This window comes from Rhamphochromis longiceps, linkage group LG3 (genome assembly GCF_057381845.1).
Source record: "Rhamphochromis longiceps isolate RC_006_pf linkage group LG3, R_longiceps_female_GT1.1, whole genome shotgun sequence".
Taxonomy (NCBI): Eukaryota; Metazoa; Chordata; class Actinopteri; order Cichliformes; family Cichlidae; genus Rhamphochromis; species Rhamphochromis longiceps.
This window is the reverse complement of record NC_140559.1, coordinates 3,297,874-3,318,982: the sequence shown is the minus strand read 5'-3', so window position 1 is coordinate 3,318,982 and position 21,109 is coordinate 3,297,874. Positions and strand designations below refer to the sequence as shown.

At 44.6% G+C, this 21,109-nt stretch overlaps 1 protein-coding gene across 1 annotated transcript in view; it reads right to left on the bottom strand.

Annotated features, from left to right (window-relative positions):
• Positions 1–368: 368 nt before the first annotated feature.
• LOC146672535 (uncharacterized) overlaps positions 369–21,109 on the bottom strand; it is a 39,076-nt gene continuing 18,335 nt past the window's right edge. The window contains exons 2-3 of the mRNA XM_085400878.1: positions 9,020–10,113; positions 369–411 (exon numbers count right to left, since the gene is read on the bottom strand). Of these exons, the coding sequence (XP_085257004.1) occupies positions 369–411; positions 9,020–10,113 (1,137 nt within the window). The remainder of the gene's footprint in view (positions 412–9,019; positions 10,114–21,109) is intronic.

Genomic DNA, 21,109 nt, shown 5'->3' with positions numbered 1-21,109 from the left:
CCACTCGACCTCCCAGTAACAGCGACCAGTCAGACCATTTCTACACAGCAGCTGTTCCCAAACATCAAATCTGTCTGGATGATCAGGATATGACTGAACCTCCTCCACACAATGTGCCTCAATGTTATTGATATTATTATTATCATTAATATATAATAATAAAACCTTTATAATAAAACCACTAAAAACCTTTATTCTAGCGCAACTTGTAAACGAACTTGACTTTCAAAATAAAAGCACAAAGCACCAAAACGTTGACTACAAAAAACAAACAGTAATGTACAGCTTAAACAATTTACAATCATGACATAGATCTTGACAAGATAAAGAAATAATCGAAATTATATACAATGTCATCATGCCAACAGTTACAACATCGATGGAGGATCTGTGTAAGCACTGAGGATCGTCCTGATGGACAGAACAGAAGGAGAGTGAGACAAGTGAAGATATACTAAACAACACTGTGACATGAACTGAGCCACACACAGTTTGATTCAGAGGTGATTGACACATTATTTGACCACAAGTGTCTGTGAAGGTTCTCAGTCATCCAGGTCATCGTAGTCAAAGGAGCCTCTTTGCTGACTTTAAAGTCAGCAAAGAGGCACAGAAAAGAAGACCAGACACCAGCGAGGGAGGATAAGAAAGACAGACGCAACAACATTGTCATCCCCTATGTAGCCGGTGTATCAGAAAAACTCAGGAGAGTTTTCTCCAAGCATGACATCCCGGTGTATTTCAGACCCAGCAACACGCTCAGACAAAAACTGGTTCACCCGAAAGACAAAACGCCAAAACACAGACTTAACAATGTGGTGTATTCTGTACAGTGCAGCGAGGAATGCCCAGACCTCTACATTGGAGAGACAAAACAGCCACTTCACAAGCGCATGGCACAATACAGAAGAGCCACCTCCACAGGACAAGACTCAGCAGTCCATCTGCATCTTAAGGATAAAGGACAATCTTTCGAGGATGCCAATGTTCACATTTTGGAAAGAGAGGACAGATGGTTTGAAAGAGGAGTGAAAGAAGCATCTATGTCCACTGTGAGCGACCATCATTGAACAGAGGCGGGGTTTACGACACCAACTCTCTGCCATCTATAATCCAGTTTTGAGTTCCCTTCCCAGACGCCTTAACGCCCACTCACACCCTGGGCCATCTGATCTCAGGAATTCGCATGATAAGGTGGGGCCAGGTTTCACAATGAACTCACCCGAAACTCTGGCTGATTGGGGCCCACACCCAGTTTCACACTTTGGCTCAGGCGATTAGAGGATCATCAGGGGGTCCTTTTGTCCCTCTGTGGGGGGATACTCCCACTAGGTTTAAATCTGGGACTCTCCACCATTTGACCTTAGAACTGAAGAAGCTTCTCGGATGAGAGGTGAAACGTCTTCAAGTAACTTAAAGAAGTCCAGACGCTTTTCTTTGCAAGCTCCTTTGACATTTGACCACGAGCAATCTTTTCTGGTTTGACGCCGTCTTTGTAGCCAGAAACCAGCTCTCTCCTCGGCTTCCTCCACTACACGCTTCCCCCACGCCAGTCTCCTCCGTCACTATAAAGGGGAGAGTCATGAGCTCCATCACCCTCACCTGTGCCGTCCAACGTCCCGCCACCAGCCTCCACTGCAGCAGGCCAGAGACCACACCCCTGCCACAATAAGTAAAAGTATATCCTTGCTGTACCCTTAATGCTAAATGTGCTAAATTAACCGCTGCCTTTGCCCCTTTGGGATTATTCTTATGTCACTGGGATGTTGACCTTTGACCTTCACATTAGAGAGATGGGCAGACATAATTAGTGTATGAATTTTAAAGTAACAGGTAATAAAGAGAGTGTAGCAAATGTAGTCAGGTTTATTACTCTGTATCACACATGAGTGCCCGAGGGAGGCGGGGCTGACTGGGGAGACACAGGAAACAGAGAGACAGGGCTGACTCGACATGAAACGATGAAACGTGGGACACGGGAACAGAAACTAAACACAGGCTGAAATGAACACTGAGGGAGGGAGAACTAAGATTACTGAGAGCCTGATAAATAAGAAGAACAAAAACCAAGAAAAACAAGAGTCAAAGAAAACCAAAAACACAAAGCATTGGGCCAGGACCCACTGCTGTGACATTTATATGTGATAAAAACATTAAAAACTGCTCAGATGTTGAAATCTTTCTACGTATACTTTAGGTTCAGCTCTCCAGCCTGGCATTTGGTTAAGCATGATTCAAACATTTGATTTTGTTTAACTGGTTTTAATTATAGTTACTTTTTGTGAACATTTGTTGCAGCATTTAAAAATACATCATTTATTTTCAAACTTTTATTTGATTTAGAGCATCATATTTGACCAACGTAAATGTTTTAATTTCATATAAAATAACTGAAACAGTGAACTAAATATCTGAAATCTTTCCTTCCTTAAAAGTTATAATCCTACTTAAGTTATAGTGCAAACGCTTAAGCAACAAATATACTTGATGCTAATTAATTAATATTTCCCTTTGATGTTGCAACTATGCGGTCTCTTCTGTCTTTAAACAAAATAATATTTTCCAGTTACAGAAATCATAAAGTCCAAACTAAAGTGCTACTGTTGCTATATGCATTTTATATAAATCATGGATGATGGTCCTGACATGAAGGAAGAGAAAGTTACAGGTTGCATCCTTTGACTTTGTCTCCGTGCCTTTGGGCGATTTTCAGAAGGACAGATGTTTCTGTTCAATTCTTAAATCAATTTTTTCAAACACAAACACTATTTTAAAGCTTCTAGAGAGTAAAATATTAATGATAATTATAATAACAATAATAAAAACAAAAGCTCTCAGATCCATCAAACCAAGCAGCAGAAAGAACAATAACTGAAGAGAAAACTTTAACCTTGTAGACTTCATTATGTTCCAGCTGCTCTACAGACGCTGTGACCTCGAACTTAAGCAGGTCGTAAAGTATGTGCAGCTCAATAACTTCATAATCAGACCCTGTGGTATTTAGGCAGCAGAACAACTAAGAATAACAACTACAAATAATGTTTTTAGGTTTCTGTTGTACTGCAAGGTTCTGTACAGGAGAACCAAACCAAGAGCAAATATTACGTCTCATTTACACCTGAGCACGAAGAGCCATCAACATTTAGCAAATTGAATCATCTTTGTTTAGATTCAAGAAGAATCATATAGAAATGAAAAAGTAGAAATAGAAATCCAGAGCAAAGATATCCTCTAATTCAGCGTAGCACATGTGCAGCTGCTGCGATTCACGTAAGCATTCGGCTCGTCGCTGTTGCAGATTTTTCTCTCGCTGTTCTGGCTCACAGCGCTGCAAACACAAAAATAAATATCCCCAAAGGTGTGAAAGGGAGCTAATTAGTAAGAGTATTGTTACTCTCCGCAGGAGTAGTCCAGCAGTAGAAATCAGTCCAATAACAAGGTGTGTAACATCTAGCAGGGTGACAGAAAAACCCAGGGTAACTTCTAAGGACCTCAACGTCTCTCTCACATTGTGTTTTTTAAACATGCTTCCATTTGTCACTTCAGTCTTTACTCTGAAATACAGGAAGAGAAATCATGGCTGAAACAATTTCTCATGAAACCAGGGGTGTGGTCCAACAGTCAGTTTGGTGAGGAAGGTTCCTAACTGAGAGAAGTGACCCAGAAGTATCTGTGTAGCAGCCACAATGAATCCAGATCATGAGCTTTATTAACTGATCAAAGTCTCTTCTTTCATCTTCTGTATCATTCAGTTTGCATTGGTAATGCCCATTATTGTAATGCTTTTTTAAGACCAGCAAAACTTTATTTCACTTTGGGTTAGCTGGGATAAGTGATGGATGGAGGGAATTTTACTTCAGCCACAGAAATCCTAAACAGGAAGGAGGAGCAGAGTTACAGTGGATCACTATCCAGCAGGGAAACAAGGTTTATTTCAATTTCTTGGCCATGAGTGAGATTTACTGAGTGGGCAAATTAGGGAGACGACACCATCAGATCCCGAGCCCTCCATGTGTTAATCAAGAGACGGCTGCTGTGCTACATCCATAAATAATGAATAAATTAGGAGCTAAAGCTGAAAGGACAGTTTATTTGTACCATCTTCACGTGAACACATTCAAGAACATCACAGATGAAGAAACATTAAAAACTTCCACACTACATAAAGCAAGAAAAATAGTTTTTCTTTCAGGTGGTTTCAGAAAAACAGAAACATCAAACATCTCCAAGACTCTCTTTGAAAGAACTAAAAACCTTTGTTCTCATGGTCCAATCATGAGTGAACTCCCCGATGAAGCCTTGTGTGCTAAAACATGTCAGAGTTTTAAAGGTTAAACATGAGTTTCCAAAACGTTTTGCTGGAGAACAATGAACTGTTTGACTGAGTTTCAATCATTTACAGACGAGCAAAACCAGGACAGAGAAAAAAGGACCAAACTGACTCAGTAAAACAACAGAAAAGAAGATCCCATGTAGATCTGTATTATGTAGAAGTTCAGCCCAGCAACCAGTTCAGTTCAACACAAGTTTAAATGATTCTATCTGAACTCTGTGGAGCCTGATCTCAAGCTTTTTGAGTCTGACACAGAAACCAGAGGATCTTTCTGTGTCTTCAGATTCACTGTGATCCAGTGATGGGAGTGATTTCAGCCCTGAGTGATGGCGCTGATGTTTGCACAGAGCAGACAATGAGGTGAATGTTTGGGCACATTGGTAACAGTGAAACAGTTTATTAGTAACGTGGGATCGTTTGTGTGCAGAGTATGAACTGAGATTCCTGAAGCTCTTGTCACACTGGTCACAGCTGTAGTTTCCTTCCATGTGTGCACGTTCATGCCTGTTACGAGTACTTGAATGTGAGAAGCTTCTCTCACAGTGTCTGCACTTGTGTGGTTTCTCTCCTGTGTGGACTCGTTTGTGTGTTTTAAGCTCACCAGCAGTGGTGAAGGATGACCCACACTGATCACAGAAGTGCTTTTTAACCCCACTGTGAATCAGTTCATGTTGTTTTAACTCACTTGGTGTGGTGAAGCTTCTCCCACATTCTTTGCAGTATTTCAGTTTGTCTCTAGTGTGTCTACGTTGATGTACTTTTAGGGTCTTTTGCCGACTGAAAGTTTTTCCACAGAGGTCACAATGAAAGTCTTTCCCACCACCACAGTGATGACAGGGTTGAGAACTGGATCCATCTGTGTCGCTCTGCTTCTAAACAAAGACACAAAGACAGTGTAAGTCAGTCCTTCAACATTTGTATCCTGAACGTCGCCTGAAATAAAGAGCATCTCTGCAGACGTCCAACTACATTTGACTGTTTCAGTTAACACACTCAGTTTACTGGGCTGCAATAACTACAATACTACCACCATAATACTACAGTAATACTAAAATCATAACTGAAAGGAAAATCTGAATAATCACTCAGAGCTGCTTTTCCATGCAGTAGAATTGCTAACATGCTAACACAGTTTAATGAGCAGAGTTGTTCCAAACATCCATCCATCCATCCATCTTCATCCGCTTTATCCGAGGCCGGGTCGCGGGGGCAGCGGCCTAAGCAAAGAGGCCCAGACCTCCCTCTCCCCAGCCACCTCCTCCAGCTTATCCGGGGGAACACCAAGGCGTTCCCAGGCCAGCCGAGAGATATAATCTCTCCAGCGTGTCCTGGGTCTGCCCCGGGGCCTCCTCCCGGTGGGACATGCCTGGAACACCTGACCCAGGAGGCGCCCAGGGGGCATCCTTGTCAGATGCCCGAACCACCTCAGCTGGCTCCTTTCAATGTGGAGCAGCAGCTGCTCTACTCTGAGCCCCTCCCGGATGGCCGAACTTCTCACCCTATCTCTAAGGGAGAGGCCAGCCACCCTTCGGAGGAAGCCATAGGTGAGGGTAGGGACGTAGATCGACCGGTAAATTGAGAGCTTCGCTTTTACACTCAGCTCCCTCTTCACCACGACGGACCGGTGCAGCGTCCGCATTACTGCAGCCGCAGCCCCAATCCGTCTGTCGATCTCCGGCTCCCTTCTCCCATCACTCGCGAACAAGACCCCGAGATACTTGAACTCCTCCACTTGGGGCAGGAACTCATCCCCGACCCGGAGTGGGCACTCCACCCTTTTCCGGCTGAGAACCATGGCCTCAGATTTGGAGGTGCTGATCCTCATTCCCGCTGCTTCACACTCGGCTGCGAACCGTTCCAGTGCGAGCTGGAGGCCCTCACCCGATGGAGCCAACAGAACCACATCATCTGCAAAAATCAGAGATGAGATTCTGAGGCCACCAAAGCGAAAGCCCTCCGCCACTTGGCTGCGCCTAGAAATCCTGTCCATAAAAATTATGAACAGAACCGGAGACAAAGGGCAGCCCTGGCGGAGCCCATCACCCACCGGGAACGAGTCCGACTTATTGCCGGCAATGCGAACCAAGCTCTTGCAACGGTCGTATAGGGATCGAATGGCCCGTAGCAATGGGCCAGACACCCCATACTCCCGCAACACCTCCCACAGGACACCCCGAGGGACACGGTCGAATGCCTTCTCCAAGTCCACAAAACACATGTAGACTGGTTGGGCAAACTCCCATGCACCCTCAAGTATCCTGGAGAGGAAAAAGAGCTGGTCCAGTGTTCCGCGACCAGGACGAAAACCGCATTGTTCCTCCTGTATCCGAGGTTCGACTAGCGGACGAACTCTCCTTTCCAGCACCCTGGCATAGACTTTCCCAGGGAGGCTGAGGAGTGTGATCCCCCTGTAGTTGGAACACACCCTCCGGTCCCCCTTCTTAAAGATGGGGACCACCACCCCGGTCTGCCAGTCCACAGGTACTGCCCCTGATCTCCACGCAACATTGCAGAGGCGTGTCAACCAGGACAGCCCTACAACGTCCAGAGCCTTCAGGAACTCGGGGCGGACCTCATCAACACCAGGGGCTCTGCCACCAAGGAGTTGTTTAACTGCCTCAGTGACCTCGCCCCCGGAAATTGGTGGGTCATTCCCCTCATCCCCAGACTCTGCTTCCTCCTCGGAAGACGTGTCAGTAGGATTAAGGAGGTCCTCGAAGTATTCCTTCCACCGCCCGACAATTTTCTCAGTCGACGTCAGCAGCGCTCCGCCAGCACTATACACAGTGCAGGTAGAGCACCGCTTTCCCCTCCTGAGACGCCTGACGGTTTGCCAGAATCTCTTCGAGGCAGTCCGAAAGTCTTTTTCCATGGCCTCTCCGAACTCCTCCCACACCCGAGTTTTTGCTTCAGCCACTGCCCGAGCCGCATTCCGCTTGGCCTGTCGATACCTGTCGGCTGCCTCCGGAGTCCCACAGGCCAACCAAGCCCGATAGGACTCCTTCTTCAGCCTGGTGGCTCCCTTGACCTCTGGTGTCCACCATTTGGTTCGGGGATTACCACCGCGGCAGGCACCAACCACCTTGCGGCCGCAGCTCAATGCAGCAGCTTCGGCAATGGAGACGCTGAACATGGTCCATTCGGACTCAATGTCCCCAGTCTCCCTCGGAATGCTGTTGAAGCTCTGCCGGAGGTGTGCATTGAAGATCTCGCGGACTGGGGCCTCTGCTAGACGTTCCCAGCACACCCTCACTACGCGTTTAGGTGCACCAGGTCTGTCCAGCGTCCTCCCCCGCCACCTGATCCAACTCACCACCAGGTGGTGATCAGTTGACAGCTCAGCCCCTCTCTTTACCCGAGTGTCCAGAACATATAGTCACAGGTCTGCTGATACGATTACAAAATCGATCATCGACCTACGGCCTAGAGCGTCCTGGTGCCACGTGCACTTATGGACACTCTTATGTTCGAACAGGGTGTTCGTTATGGCCAAACTGTGATTAGCACAGAAGTCCAATAACAAAGCACCGCTCGGGTTCAGATCAGGGAGGCCGTTCCTCCCAATCACGCCCCTCCAGGTCTCGCTGTCGTTACCCACGTGAGCATTGAAGTCTCCCAGCAGGACAACAGAGTCTCCAGGTTGAGCACCCTCCAGCACCCCCCCCCCCCCCCCCCCCCCAGGGACTCTAAGAAGGCTGGGTACTCTGAACTGCCACTCGGCGCATAAGCGCAGATGACAGTCAGGACCCGTTCCCCGACCCTAAGGCGCAGGGAACAAACCCTCTCGTCCACCGGGAAAAACCCCAACGTACCGGCAGCAAGCCGAGGGGATATTAGAATACCCACCCCAGCCCGCCGCCTCTCACCAGGGGCAACTCCAGACTGAGACAGAGTCCAGCCCCTCTCCAGGAGACTGGTTCCAGAGCCCAAGCCATGTGTAGAGGTGAGCCCGACTATATCTAGCCGGTACCTCTCAACCTCACGCACTAACTCAGGCTCCTTCCCCACCAGAGAGGTGACATTCCATGTCCTTATTGCCAGTCTTGGCAGCCGGGGGTCAGTCCGCCAGGGCCTCCGCTCCTGGCCGCCACCCGGCACACAATGCACCCGACCCCTATGGCGCCTCCTGCGGGTGGTGGGCCTGCGGGAGGATGGGCCCATGTCTCCTCTTCGGGCTGTGCCCGGCCGGGCCCCATGGACTAAGGCCCGGCCACCAGACGCTCGCCCTCGGGCACCCTCCCCGGGCCTGGCTCCAGGGCGGGGCCCCGGTAACCCTATCCCGGGCAGGGTAAACTGTTCATAAGGGTCTTTTGAATCGCTCTTTGTCTGGTCCCTCACCCAGGGCCAATTTGCCATGGGAGACCCTACCAGGGGGCAAAAGCCCCCAGACAACATAGCCCCTGGGATCCCTGGGACACACAAACCCCTCCACCACGATAAGGTAGTGATTCAAGGAGGAGTTGTTCCAAACAGTCAGGCTAAAATGACAAGATAACAATATAAATACATACCTCACAGTAGCTGCACTTGTAGAGTCTCTTTCTGGTGTGGATCTGTTGGTGTTGTCTCAGGTGACGTGGAGATTTAAAAGTCTTCTCACACAGGTCACATTGATAAGGTCTCTCCTCAGTGTGGGTAAACATGTGTCGTTGTAAGTGTGCGTCTGTTGTAAACTCTTTGCCACACTGTTCACAGCAGTACACATCATGTCTGGTGTGAATGCGTAGGTGTGTATTTCGGCTCCCTCTCTGGCTGAAAGTTTTTCCACAGATGTCACAGCTGTATGCCTTAATTCCAGAGTGGGTAACTAGATGCCTCTGTAAGTGGCTACTGTGAGTAAAAGCTCTGCCACACTGATCACAGCTGTATGCCTTAATTCCAGAGTGGATAACTAGATGCTTCTGTAAGTTGCTACTGTGAGTAAAAGCTCTGCCACACTGATCACAGCTGTATGCCTTAATTCCAGAGTGGGTAACTAGATGACTCTGTAAGTGGCTACTGTGAGTAAAAGCTCTGCCACACTGATCACAGCTGTATGCCTTAATTCCAGAGTGGGTAACTAGATGCTTCTGTAAGTTGCTACTGTGAGTAAAAGCTCTGCCACACTGATCACAGCTGTACGCTTTAACTCCACTGTGGACGAGTTGGTGTTGTTTTAGGGAACCCTTCAAGGAAAAAGACTTTCCACACAAGTCACAGCTGAACGGTCTCTCTCCAGTGTGGATGACCTGATGCCGTTTTAGTGAAGCTTTCAGAGTAAACTCCATCCCACACTCGTCACAGCTGTATGGCTTAATTCCAGAGTGGGTAACTAGATGCTTCTGTAAGTTGCTACTGTGAGTAAAAGCTCTGCCACACTGATCACAGCTGTACGCTTTAACTCCACTGTGGATGACCTGATGCTGTTTTAGTGAAGCCCTCACAGTAAAACCCATCCCACACTCGTCACAGCTGTATGGCTTAATTCCAGAGTGGGTAACTAGATGACTCTGTAAGTGGCTACTACGAGTAAAAGCTCTGCCACACTGATCACAGCTGTACGCTTTAACTCCACTGTGGATGAGTTGGTGTCTTTTTAGAGCATCCTTGAAGGAAAAAGACTTTCCACACAAGTCACAGCTGAACGGTCTCTCTCCAGTGTGGATGACCTGATGCCGTTTTAGTTTACCCTTCTCAGTAAAACCCTTCCCACACTCGTCACAGGTGTGTTTTTTCTCTCCCTTTCTTCTGTGAGGTTTGTCGGCCTCCTGAGAGCGCTGACTTCTGGCTCCATGTTGGTCCTGCAGTGACAGAGATACAAACAGAGGCAGTGAGTGAAATGCAGTCGTGGAACAAACTCAACCTTCAAACTCCATTAACACTAGTTTTAAACCTGAAGGTGGAGCGTGGCACCAAACACCTTAAAGGTCTCTTATCCCCACCTGCTGGTAGTTCTAACACATTACATCCAACCTGCTGTTAAAGATAATTCATGACTGTTCAAACACTAAAATCATGCCCATCCCTCCTGATTGTGTACACACACACACACACACACACACACACACAATTTTATAATTTTGATTATTTTGTTGTTTCCTATTACATATTTCTATCATTTGTATAGATTTATACATAATTATTCAGTGATAATAAATCCTATGTTTGTTTATTCTAAAGGAACTCGATATATGATCCAATGTTGATCTCCACACAGCTGTTGTCACTAACGGCGCACTCGCTTACGTCACTGTCGTGAGACATTCTCGCAAAGAAATCACGGTTTTAGTAACGCAGCGTTCCTACGGGAAAGTAACGGTAATCTAATTACCGTTTTTGCAATAGTAATCCCTTACTTGGGTTACAAGTAACGCGTTACTGCCCATCTCTGGTCCTGAATCAGTCTTATTAGGTAATGTTCAAATAATGTGATCATCCCAGTGTTTTCAGTGTGGGAGAAAGTACTCAGGGCCTTCAAGTTACACACTATGAAAGGCAGCAACAAGTTTAATGTTCAGAAACCTAAAGTCTGTATCAGCAGCAGAATGGAGCTAAAAATAAATGTTGGTTTCAGTTCTATGAAGCTTTGAGTATTTTGGATCAGTAGCTGCTGTGTTTGTTGCATCATATTGCTGTAACTGTTTATATGCTTTATATATTCTGAGCTAAGTTGATCTATAGTGTTACATCATATTCTATAAGGATGTTATGTGTTTGTAGACTTTCTGCCCAGTTTGACCCATTTAGCAGAAGTCAGCCTGTTTAAGGCTCTGATATCTATTCTGTGTGACTTACAGCAGTTATGACATGGTCTGATTTTCTCACCCAATATAGGAATATTTCATATATCAGTCTACTCTTCATTCTATCAGACACAGTTATCACAGCTCCTACATTTGCTTTTTACACATATATGTAAGCATTGAGCCACATTTAGTACCAACATATTAAACGAACAATATTTGTCTCTTATATATGATACATCTGTATACACACTGTCACAGATACTTGTCTGTGAGTGAAGTGATTAATATAATAACTATAATATTGGCCATATTATATTTACATTACCACAGTGAGATGACTTTAGTCTCATGAACAACACCAGCTAATTGTTATTTACAGCTAATCTTAAACGACTGTTCAGCACAGAAATGAAGCCCAACAATCATGTTTCACAGTCCTGTGGTCTCAGCCTCAGATACTCATCAAATCACACAGAGCTCATGTAGAAACAAATGAACTAAATATGTTCTCCTTCATTTCTGTCAAACAAAGCTGTATGAAACGTTTCCAGCTGTTAGTATCATGGTTGCTAGGCAACCTGGGCAGCGCGACGGAGGCTAGACGTCCCATTTCACGAGCCTACGAGCCTCGCACTTCGGCCTTAGCGGTCTTTGAGTACGCGGCCCTTGAGGACTTTAAAGCTGCAGAACCTGAATCGGGATACAGCCATGATGATCTCCAGCCTCGTGCTCGCCAACATTCTCACCTGAGTTAAGAAGACGATCACTGAAATGGTCTCAGCAGGTCCTTTGATGACAGCAATGAAATGCAGTGGTAAGGCTTTTTGGGGATTAAGTTCGTTTTCATGGCAAAGAAGGACGATGCAGTTCATCTGATCACTCCTCATAACATTCTGGAGTGCAGGCAAAATGCTATTATAAAAACTTAAGCAGCAACTTCTCCAGGTTCCAATATTTATGCAATTCTCAAACCTTTTGGCCACGACTGTATAACCTCTTCTGAAGTTTAGTGGATATTATACATGGTTATGCTCAGGATGTGTCGGCCAGTTTCCACTGGAAACGCCTTTTGGTTAAACTGTCAGCGAGGAATTTGCATTTGCACTGTTACATTTTTATATAACTTTAATGCACATAAACAACAGCTGCTTGTTTCAGTGAAAATACATTGATGGGTTTTTAATAAAGTTGTGCAGCTGTAAAGTATTTTGTCTGCTGTCAATTCTATCGTCAGCTACATCGTTATGGCAAATGTTCAAATGTATATGGTGATAAATATCTTTGGTCATATGGTCCTGCTCTGTCTGTCACCTTCTGTGTTGAGCTCATTGTTTCCTCTGTAGTGGCTGAGCTGAGTCCAAGTAGCTGAAAATGTTCCTCTGCTGCTCCGTCAGACTCTCCTCCTCCTGCTGATCAGCTGGGACACAAAACAGATCTTTGTTAGGCTCCACACTGCACTGAAGAGTCAAAGTGTCTCATATGTTCATCTGACAAGTAAAAGAACACATTTTTGTTTCCCGAGGTGGGCAACTTGTTGGAAACAAACACATCACGCCACTCTTGTGTTAATCTATGCACGGTCTGAAGCATGTGTGTGGGAATGTATGTGAATGTTTATTAGTATTTTAAGTATTCTATCTATTTTATTTATTGAATTTTATTGTTTTATTTATATTTTGATATTGCTAGGGATGATGCAATGATCGGGGACCATTCTTAATTTCGTTGTTCTCATGACAATGACAATAAAGTTTCTGATTCTGATTCTGAAAAGGTTTGAGCACTGATACCTGCCATTGCTGGCATTGAAAGATGCAACGCCAGCAATGTGGATTGTCAAGACTCAAACCAATCATCAAGCAAAGACAACAGGGATCATTTGTTTCTCTTTATTTAGCATTCACAGCATTTGTAGTTGCCTTCTGTGCAGGGGAAGTCCACGCACACTGTGTGGTACCGCCATCCACAGAAGGTGCATTCAACCTCTGTAAGAGAAACGAGATTGTCTGAGACTGAAATGATATTCACTAAAGAAGTGGTGATTTGTAAAACTTCAAGTGTATGATAAGGTGAAAACAAATACACAACTGCATGTCATGTAGTTGAAGGTTTTTTTTCCTTTGGAAGACCGGAAAACACTGAAAGTTATAAATTAGTCCTTTATTTATCCAGGTAAAAAAAAATCTCATTGAGATTAAAAATCTCATTTCCAAGAGAGACCTGGCGTCATGGCAACACAAGTCACATACCACACAGGTATATAACATTTAAAACAAACACAATATCCCAACATGTGTAACAAATGTATTGTGCTTGAAACAAATTCAGAATAGGTGATAAAGCAGCTGCACATGTGTGTCACGAGTAAATCTGGCTGTATAACAAACAGAAACAAGTGATCCTGCTGTCTTTGCTCAATGGTTGGTTTGAGTCTTGACAATCCACATTGCTGCCATCTTTCAATATGTTGAATGCACCAGTGTAAGTGCAGCCACTCAGACTCAATGTGTTCATAGAAACAGGTGCAGATGTGTCACGAGTTCATCCAGCAGTAGCTATGGCACTTGGCCACAGGGGGCAGCAGTGGACTGACCTGCATTCGAGACTGCTCCAGCTGCTCTGTGACAGTCAGTAGATCTGCTACAAATTGCAGATCATATGCAAGTTTTGGAAATGACATTATAAATATTCCTAACTCAGCCACGGCAGCATTGTTGATGTATTACCTATATACTACAAATTATTCCACCTGCTGAAAAGTGGATCTAATGTGGGCGGACTCACACTTAGCAAATAAACCTGTGATGTGAGAATGTAATCAAACTGTTGATCAGAGGCAAAGTAATTTAAAGTTTATGATGCTATCGTCTAATGTTAGCTGACATGATGTTAGCTTGTAAACCTATGTTGTTGTCTGGGTCTCATGTCTGATCTGATGATAATAACTGTGACAACACAGAGATTAAATAAAGGACGTTGGTGGGACTTCTTATGTTAGAACTACAACTTCAGTTAAGGAGTGAGACGTAAGGTGACAAGGAGAATGAAGAGAATGAGAAAGAAGTAACTGGGAAGAGAAAATGAAAACAAAAATTTGAAATGATCAAATTTGTGTTAACAGATGATGGTGATTTTAAAAATTCAAGTAATTTAAAGGTTTTATCCTATTTGTTGTTGTTTTTTTCATATTCTTCTATTTGCAAGAGGTTATTAATAAAACAGGTTCTCTTTCTGGTTTCTCTTTTTGGACGCACTCTCTACAGCTTATCACATCCAAAATGGCGGATGTCAAGTACAAAACCTCGACAGAAACAATCAGCAAGAATTTTAGCATCAGTCCAAAATAAAACTGTCCAACTACAGAGTTTTAAAATCCAACTAAACTATGAACAGAGATCTTTTACAAATAGGCTATTGATGAGATGACAGTGGTAACAAAAACGTACACATCCGCGCACACAGACAAAATGGCGGGAGAGCGTTTAACGGTCGACCTCATGAGTCCGTTACCGTGAACTATGGAGCGGCAGATTTGTGCTGGAACTGAGCTGCACACAGCTGATGTTAGCCAGGAAACATTACACACTGCTAACGTTACCTTCACACGGAGCTCCACACGGAGACGATCAGCGTCAGGCACAAACACCAAGTTCAGAAAAGAGGAACTTTGAGCAGGAAGGAAAGAGTCAGAGCGGCGTTTGAGGACACGTTTACAACCACGAACATCAGAATCTGTCTGTGCTGCATTCAAGTGCAACTTGGAAACTCACTAATCTCTGTCATGTTGTCCAAAGATGATTTATTTCTGCTGGTTTTCTTGTTTGAAACACAAACATGTGTCAGCACTTTGTTGTTCTTCACCCTGCAGCATTTGAATATTTCAGGAGTAAACTGATCATAAATTCATGAAGTCATGACTGAAAGTGCAGACTGAGAGTGGATCACATGATGTTTGAGGTGTGTCATGTGACATGTTCAGTATTGTCACACATGTCTAGATTGTCCCTGATATCATAACTGCTCAAACACTGATGATTATATTTGAAGAATTATTCCTGATGGCAGCAAAGTTTGAATGGAGCTCTCTGTCTGTGCTGATTTGTCGCCCTCTGGAGGTCAAAGCACAAACTGCATGATGTCACTGTAACCACCACAGTGACAGGAAGTGTTTTTAAATGATGAAATATGTCAGTGATGCTGATAGTGTGTTCATCACAGACGTTCAGGCTTCATGTTGACATGAATCAAAGTTAATGTCATTATGGACCAAGGACAGTACTCTGGGTCTCCTGCAGAACAACTCGAGCTGTGATACCTGAATGAAGAGCCTCTGCTGCTTTAAAGAAGGAGGCTCGAGGCAGCGGTGAGGTGCAGACCAACCAGCTTTTATTCAGCAAAGGATGGATGAAGGCAGCCTAGTGTGGGTCATGTGTGTCCAGCAGTCATCCAGGGCCTGGATCCATCTGTAACAGGAAGACAAAGTCCAGCCTGTAATCATCCTATCAGGCACAGCGTTTCCATCCAGCATCCTGACGACGCTAACAACCCGTCAAACGTCTCCTCTGGTCCACAGAAGTCACACTTCCTGTGTCATGTTTACCTTTTTAAGTGTGCTATTCAAGCCTGTGTGACCAACTCTGACTCTCCAGATTCCATCCTGGTCTCTGCTGCAGCTTCTTCTACACGACTGTTTTCTGTATAATAATATCTGCCTTTCCCGTCTCTGTCCCAGTGTGCCTGCCACTCGTCCTTCATCTTTACCTTCATTATACTCTTCACCTCACTTTCACTGTATTTTATAGTCAAACCTGCACGACTTCTTCTTGCTGCACCTTTTTAAACTTATCGTCCTGTTCATTGCATCAACACCGATATTCACAGGGAGCCATAAGAAATCCACTTCTATCCCTCTGTGTTTGATTCTATACAGTAAATGAAGTATATCAAAAACAATATGTTGCCTAGAGTCTGAAGACATATCACCTGTGCTCACTAGCACGCTGCTAGAGTCCCAGCAAACCACATACCTCCATATTGGTGCGTCCTCCACCCAGTTCAAGCCAGTAACATCACTACCAGCTCCCAGTATAAACTGCCACATCATCTGTAATTCTTTTACTCATCACCAAACTTATTTGTGGGAGAACAAATGCAGCAGCCGTTCTTTTATCTGACAGTGTTGACGCATCAGTAAATATCCTCACATGACCTGAGGACTTTCCCACTATATGAACCTGCTTTTAGTCGCCCCTCCTCCCTCGCCACAAGCTTCCTTTACAACATAACTTATAAAAAACAACTTTATTGACAATCAGCAATAACAATTACAGACAGTCTAGAAGAAGAATCACATGATCAAGGAGCAGAAGTTTATGGTTTTAATAGCTTTTACATTTTGGGAAAGTTTTAAAAACATTGTTTGGTTTTCTTTCTAAAGCGTTGAAAGGACGGCTTTGCATCAGAAAAGTAAGATCAGCAAATGAATCCATTAAAGTTCTTTTGCCTTGTTTGCAAAAGAAGCCAAACAACATTTGTGTTACAAAGAGAGACTTCAGAACAGATCAAAGATCACAAACATCAGGCACTGATGGAAACAGCCAAACACAGAAACAGAGGCACCAGCAGGTGAAGGAGGCCTGTTGTAGAAATGACTCTGAGTGCTCAGGTAGAAACGCATGAAGAACCAGTGCGTCTAATATTTGGAAACCAGTCTGTGTTTGAGCGTCCTGGATGAAACACAGATCATGTTGCAGAGCGAGGACGTCGTCTTTCCTCCCGAGTGTGTAACTACAGGACGTGTGCAGAAGGTTTAATCGTCCTCCTGACAGTTACTGATGAACGAGTCCTTCAGGGAGGCTCCAGGATCACTGTGGCTTTTACCAGCTGCTGCTAAACTGAGAGGTGTTGCTGCTTCATGTGTGAAGATGTTTGCATGGCTTTAACAGTGCAGACGTTCCTCATGTGCACCCATTTCATATGTTTTATTGTGATGTTTAGTAACATCTGCTTCCCTCCTTCAGGCAGACGATAAAGTGAGCTCAGCCTTAAACATGTGGAGAGAACGTTTGACCGACAGTCCTGGGACGACTGCAGAACAATGGTTTGTTTTTAATGATAAAGTTTCATAATGGAAATAAATGCTGAGCCTGTTTCATGATGTTGGCCCTGCAGCATCAGGCAGGATTAATACTGTAACAAACGTGTGTCACAGTTATAATGACTTTAAATGAAGACTTGGGTTGGATGGAGATGTCAGCTGGATTTGTGCTGACTGTCACTTTAAATGTTTTCAGTTCAGCTTCTAAATCTACTTTTGTATAATGTTTGCTGAGTTTTGCACTTCATGACGCTTTTAAGAAGAGCCAATAAATCCTGACTTTACACAAAAATAAAGGTTTAATGTGTTTAGTGTGACAGTGGAGGAGAGCGCACATAATAAGAGTCATTAACAGAATGGTGACAATTATAATCTGTCTCATTTTAGGAGCAGCTCACAGGCACAACAGACTACAGAGCAATCAAAGCACCAGTTAAACGTCCATGTGACCGGCTTACAGCCAATGAACAGTCCCCACTGTCCCCACCAACACAGTGTTTTAACACAGTTCACGGTGGAGAACAGCTGCTGACATAATGTGGATCCCAAGATCCATAACTGGCCTACCTGGGGCTGAAAGTCTCCATAAATGCAGGCGTTTCGGCGGCTACACCGACTTCCACGAGTGTGACGCTTATTTTGAGAAAATAATAGAATATAAATGTATTTTTATATTTCAATATCACAATAATCTTCCAATGTAGAACTACAAGTTAAAAAAGAAGTAACATAAATCAAATCCACTTCAGCTAAATACTTCTCATTTATTTCCATCTTACATGCTGTGACTGCAGCCATTCCCACATCTCTGTGAATGGGACTCATGGACATGGATCAGTGGTTGTTGATCAATGGTCCTGAGAATCTGCATAATTAAGATGAAGGAACGGAGCTCCCAGCCCATCGTTCCTGCAGCTGCTTTCAGTCTTTATGCAAATGTCCTGTTTGTAAGACTGAAACCTGCAGCTGAGACTGAAGACGTCACCTGATGATGACGACACGTTTCTCCCACAAAACGCTGCGTCCAGATGAACAGAAGCAACAGACTCACTTTCCTGGATGATTGAGATGCATCAAGACTTCATTGTGTGTTACTTCTCATTCAGCACAGACACATTATTCCTGTTAGGTCATGTCAGCTGTCACTCAGTACAAGCACAACTGTGAACAACACAAACTTCTCTTCAATGTGTCACAGAAACACTAAGTGTGAGAGCCTGTATGACACACAGGACAGACTGTAAGCTCTGCTGGCTGCACAGCACTTTGTAGCAGTTTTCCAACATGTCCTCCACCCGTGATGTCAGTGGTGGGACCCCAGTCACAGCACTCAGCACCACCTCCTTTAAATGGATTTTATAGCAGTTCCTCCCGTTACTCGGTGCAACGCTTCTTAAATGTGTTTTTGCAGGATAAAACACAGCAGGTGGTGTAGAGAGGACGTCAGCTGACGGAGCAGAGGGAGGCAGACTGTGGATAAATGACAGAGTGAGAGGAGAGCAACCATGACAGAAGCACAGGTGTGGCAGATAGAAGTGGCTTTATAGACACTTATTGTCAGTCCTCGTGCATGCTGTGGAAATAAGTGTCTGTGTCATGAGGTGACATGTGAGCTTATCTTTGGTCAATAAAGCTGAACGACCAGTTTTCACTTTGCTTGTTACGCTTGTTTAGTGACGTCTGGGTTTCTGTGGAGCCCGAATTTTGATGAGTTCTGGTGAAATCATCTGAGATCATCTGAGCATCGGTGAAGAGTCAGCAGAGAAAGTGTGGGACAGAAGTTTGCTTTGGACACATGGACTGAAATCAAAAAGTAACAAACAGGATTTCCAATGGACAGTATGGAGAAGTGAAAGTACACAAAGGCTGTGCTGGAACACGTGTGTTACACTTTTTGACAGCTGAGAACAAAACACAATATTTTGCATCATCTCTGCAGTGTCTCTTCTTTCCTCTGCTGTTGTGCTTTTAGCTCCAAACTGTTTCAAATGGTTTGTCAGCAAGCTGACCTCTGACCTCTGCAGTACTAACTCCTGACCCGTACAAAGAGCGGGCGTTTCTGACCTTTGACCTGCAGCTGTATGTCTCTCAGTCTCAGTTCTTCTCTCCGTCACTGATGGAGCAGGTGTAGTTGCTGCTGACAGTCAGTCGTTTGTTTTCTCAGAGTGAGGCTGAAGTCTGAACTGTTCAGAGCATCAGGTCTCATCAACGTGCGCTGCTGTAACGCCGCTTTGTCCTCTGAGATCACCAGGTATGAAACCTGAGTGCTGACAGAGCAGCATGTTCCCCCTCATTCACCTCCACCACCACAGCCAAGGCATGCTGGGAAACTGAGGACACACAGACGGAGAACTGAAGTGTCTGCTGTGTGTTCATCTCAGAGTCCTCACAGGTGACACATTAGCTCCAGAACACCAAGCCAGGTGTTTGAAGCCTGACAGGGATTCTTCCCATCCAGAGGGAGGATTTAGCTGCACAACAATGAACATTAGTGTGTAGTTTAGAAACACAGACTGTGCCTGCACTGCATCTAGTGAAGAAAAGTGTTACTGCCAGAGAACGAGGCTCCTTTAAAGCAGCTGATATTAAGGTTGAAAAATCAACAATAAGCTGATGTAATCAACGTTTCACAAAATGGTCAGCAGCTAAAATCTGGAGCCGTTCTTTGGTGGTAATTAACAGTTTGTTCTTGTTAGCTAATTATGTCATTAAAGGTAGCAGCAGAAGCCTTGTGTTGAAAGCCCATTCACTCACACATTCACACAGTATGTGTGTGTCTGTGTTACACTGTGGACATCCCTTCTGTTGGAGCGCCATCTTGTGGCAGGTTTAAGAAATGTTCTTCTTGTAAATCCAAACTGATGCACCTCCATAGCAGACTGTGGAGGCTTTCAGTGACATGAAGACTTGATTTATACTGTCATATTCTCCTGTTACACAAAGCACAGCACGCTGAACATGGATGAACTGAAACTCCCAGCATCTGACTGAGGAAAAGCACAAATCATTCTCACACTGACTCCTGCTTGATTTTAGATTTGCTTTCAAATCCTCACACTTTCATATGAAGCACTAAATGGGCTCCAGACTGTTTATCTCAGCTTCCTGTCAAACACACTGCTGCTCACACCGAGGCTCAGTTTACTCCTCCAGCCTGGCTTAACCTGCTGTCTGTTAAAAACAGTCCCACACTCCTCTGTTTAATCCTTCTGATCAGACTCTTTGATTTTGTATTGTTTTTACCTGAAGTTGTGTTTTTGACATGGTTCTGTCTGTGAAATAAAGCTCACACACACACTGCTACAGTCCTTCATACACTTAGAAACGAAGCTGCTCCTTTCCTCAGTGCTGACACATAAAGAAGAGTTGCTTTTATATCCAACACGTCTCTGTTCCAGAAAACAGCTTCAGCAGCCTCTGAGTCTGAACTTGGAGTTGGTTATAAGCCACAGGCCTGTGTGCACAGCAATGAGGAAATATAATGCAGTAAGTGAAACATGGATGTGTGGAACAGATTATCCCAAAGGTTGATTCTGTTCATCTGGACGTTCTCAGTGAAACATTTCGTCTCTCGGTCAGGTGACTCCTTTAGTCTCAGCTGACTGCAGCTTTCCAAACCTTTGTCACTGGATCACTCACTTCATCTCCAACGTGTCCCTGACACAGACAGCTGGAGCCGTTACAGCAAAATCATTGATCATCGTTTTTAGAACATTAGCTGGTGTTGGTGGGCAGGCTAGCAGTGCTAATTGTTAGCACTAGTTCTGCTGCTCTCCCTTTGTCTCTGTTATTGTTGGTCTTTAGTGAACAATAGAAAGTGTCTTCATGAGACTGTTGCCTAATGTTCAAATGTAGATAACACCAGCTGCACCAACCTGTTACACAGCACAACCCTCTGGTGTAGCTTTGGCTGGAGCACATATTGGCAGCTCCAGTGACATCACCACTCCATGG